Genomic DNA, 3258 nt, shown 5'->3' on the forward strand with positions numbered 1-3258 from the left:
TAGCTATAACACAGCAATCTTTCCACCATGCATTTTATATATGTTAATTCATTTGAAGTACCTTCGAAACAACCCTAGGAGTTACTTCCAGATGAGGGGTGGTTGATAGGACACTGTTGATTGGCCACCCAGCCTCCATTCTCTGTTCTTCCTTCCCCGCAGATCCCAGCTGGGTTCATAGATCCACATGCACCACCCACCACTTGGTCCAAGAGGCAGTGGGGGAAGTGATATGGGATGGTTGAATTCTAGATATATTTAGAAGATATGACCAAAAGGACGTATAAGGGTCTGGCTGGTGGTGTGAGAGAAAGAAAGGACTTACGGATGACATTGGGCATGGAAACATGTCGGGTAGACTAAAGGGCTTCATACCAACACACAACCATACTTTTTATTATTAAAGAATGTTAGCTTCTTCTTGTGTTGTGGCCCTCTCTGCCAGCATGGATGGAGATTTTCCCTGGGGAGAGTTTCCCCTCTCAGCCAGGCTCCTTCTTTGCAATTTCTTCTAGTTACTAGTGTGTGCAAACTCAGGGGGTACAAATTGACTTTAAGGGAAGAATGTTGCCAAAACAACCATGATGTTCCTTCCCAAGCTAAAAGTAAGTCATCGTTTACCCCACTGGTATACCTTACCTCTATAACCAAGAGCCAGCTGTGTCTCACCCTGGCTCCTGTTTAATGAACTTCTTCTTCTCCGCAGCTCACAGCAGACAAGGAGGACTGAGGGTCTTCATGCTTCTTCCCTGACTCCCTAGAATGGATGTGTGTGGCTGGAAGGAAATGGAAGTTGCTCTGGTCAATTTTGACAACTCAGATGAAATCCAGGAAGAGCCAGGCTACACCACAGACTTTGACCCAGCCAGCCCAAAAGGCCGGCCTGGGAGCAGCCCCTTCTCCAACTGGAGAATCCTCATCAGCGACAGCACCAACCATGAGACTGCCTTCTCCAAGCTTCCAGGAGACTGTGTGGACCCCCCAGGGCCTGAGCCAGTGGTCTTGAATGAAGGAAACCAGAGGGTGATCATCAACATTGCTGGGCTGAGGTTTGAGACCCAGCTCAGAACCCTCAAGCAGTTCCCAGAGACCCTCCTAGGAGACCCAGAGAAAAGGATGCAGTTCTTTGACTCTATGAGAAATGAGTATTTCTTTGACAGGAACCGGCCCAGTTTTGATGGAATTCTATATTATTACCAGTCTGGTGGGAAAATCCGGCGCCCAGCCAATGTTCCTATTGACGTCTTTGCTGATGAGATCTCCTTCTATGAGCTGGGGAGTGAGGCCATGGACCAGTTCCGGGAGGATGAAGGCTTCATCAAAGACCCTGAAACACCGCTCCCCACCAATGACATCCACCGTCAGTTCTGGCTCCTCTTTGAGTACCCTGAGAGCTCCAGCGCTGCCCGTGGTGTGGCCGTGGTCTCAGTGTTGGTTGTGGTCATCTCCATCACTATCTTCTGCCTGGAGACGCTACCAGAGTTCCGGGAAGATAGGGAGCTGAAGGTGGTCAGAGATCCCAGCCTCAACACAAGCAAGACAGTCCTCTCCCAGACCATGTTCACCGACCCTTTCTTCATGGTAGAGTCTACCTGCATCATGTGGTTCACCTTTGAGCTGGTGCTCCGGTTTGTGGTCTGCCCCAGCAAGACTGACTTCTTCAGGAACATCATGAACATCATTGACATCATCTCCATCATCCCCTACTTTGCAACTCTCATCACAGAGCTGGTCCAAGAGACAGAGCCCAGCACCCAGCAAAACATGTCCCTGGCCATCCTGAGGATCATCCGTCTGGTGAGGGTCTTCCGCATCTTCAAGCTCTCCCGCCACTCCAAGGGGCTGCAGATCCTGGGGCAGACGCTGAAGGCTTCCATGCGGGAGTTGGGGCTGCTCATCTTCTTCCTCTTCATTGGGGTCATCCTCTTCTCCAGCGCAGTCTACTTTGCTGAGGTAGACGAGCCCGAGTCCCATTTCTCTAGCATTCCTGATGGCTTCTGGTGGGCAGTGGTCACCATGACAACTGTAGGCTATGGTGACATGTGCCCGACCACCCCAGGGGGGAAGATTGTGGGCACTCTGTGTGCCATTGCAGGAGTCCTCACCATCGCCCTCCCTGTGCCTGTCATCGTCTCCAACTTCAACTACTTCTACCACCGGGAGACTGAGAACGAGGAAAAGCAGAACATCCCAGGAGAAATCGACAGAATCCTCAACAGCGTGGGCTCACGAATGGGCAGCACAGACTCTCTTAGTAAGACCAATGGTGGCTGTTCCACAGAGAAGTCCAGGAAGTGATCAGTCCAGGGCTTCCTGGATCCCTGTGTCTGTCTGTCTGTCTCTCTCCTTCCTTCCCTCCCTCTCTCCTTCTATCCCCCTTCTCTCACTCTCAATTTTTCCAAAGATCAGAACTGATCTTTTGTGACCAGTAGCCATCTTTGACTAAAGCTGTTTTGATAAGCCCACACCTTCTAAGCTGTTTCTCTTCAAGCCCCTGGAGGAAGATTTTGTCCTCCTTTCCTGCGAGGGGATATAGTTCAGGTCCCCAGACCAGAACTGTTGGCATCACCTGGGAACAAGAAATGCAGAATCCAGGCCTACTCGGACCTACTGAATCAGGATCTGCATTTTAACAGGCTCTCAAGTGATTTATTTGGACGTGGAAAGTACAAATGGGCCCCTTTCATTTTCACCATAAAAATAAGCAAATAATGTAAGAGAAACAACAAAAGCATTTTCAGGGGGTGATACAATTACCAAAGGGCTTTCAAATCCTGTGTTTTCTTTCCCACCGTAACACACCAGCTGTCTTTGCAAAGAACTGTGCAAGTCAGGACTAACAATTGTGTCTCTCCAGCATTCTCTTTAAGAAGTTTTATAAACCACAAAGCATTTCAAAACTTAAGGGTTTTTGAGTAAATACTCTCTGGACTTGGAATCAAAGGACCTGGATGAGTTTTTAGAAACTATATGAGTTTTTAAAAATTATATGAGTTTCTAAAATTATATTTTAGAAATTAACGGAGGCCTCAATGGGCCACAGTTTCCTGAAGTGGAAAACAGAGATGAAAAGCTCCTACTTAGCAGCAAACGTGGCGGCGTTCTCCCCACCCCACCCCAGCCTGGAGGAAGCAGGCCCTGAGTCCTCCCAGATGCCCCCTCACCCGCCCTGGCCAGTGGGCTCCTCAGGACCTCCATGGGCCCCCAGCACAGAAGGCAGGTCCCTTGTGACTTCCGATTTCTCTGATTCTTATACTC

General features: G+C 49.3%; 1 protein-coding gene across 1 annotated transcript; it reads left to right on the forward strand.

The window, feature by feature from the left end:
* Positions 1 to 379: 379 nt before the first annotated feature.
* KCNA10 (potassium voltage-gated channel subfamily A member 10) lies at positions 380 to 2323 on the forward strand. The gene has a single exon (XM_069479005.1). It carries the CDS (start codon positions 763 to 765, stop codon positions 2296 to 2298), a length of 1536 nt encoding a protein of 511 aa, XP_069335106.1. The 5' UTR covers positions 380 to 762; the 3' UTR covers positions 2299 to 2323.
* Positions 2324 to 3258: the final 935 nt, after the last annotated feature.

The sequence above is a fragment of the Eulemur rufifrons genome, chromosome 8 (assembly GCF_041146395.1).
Source record: "Eulemur rufifrons isolate Redbay chromosome 8, OSU_ERuf_1, whole genome shotgun sequence".
NCBI lineage: Eukaryota > Metazoa > Chordata > Mammalia > Primates > Lemuridae > Eulemur > Eulemur rufifrons.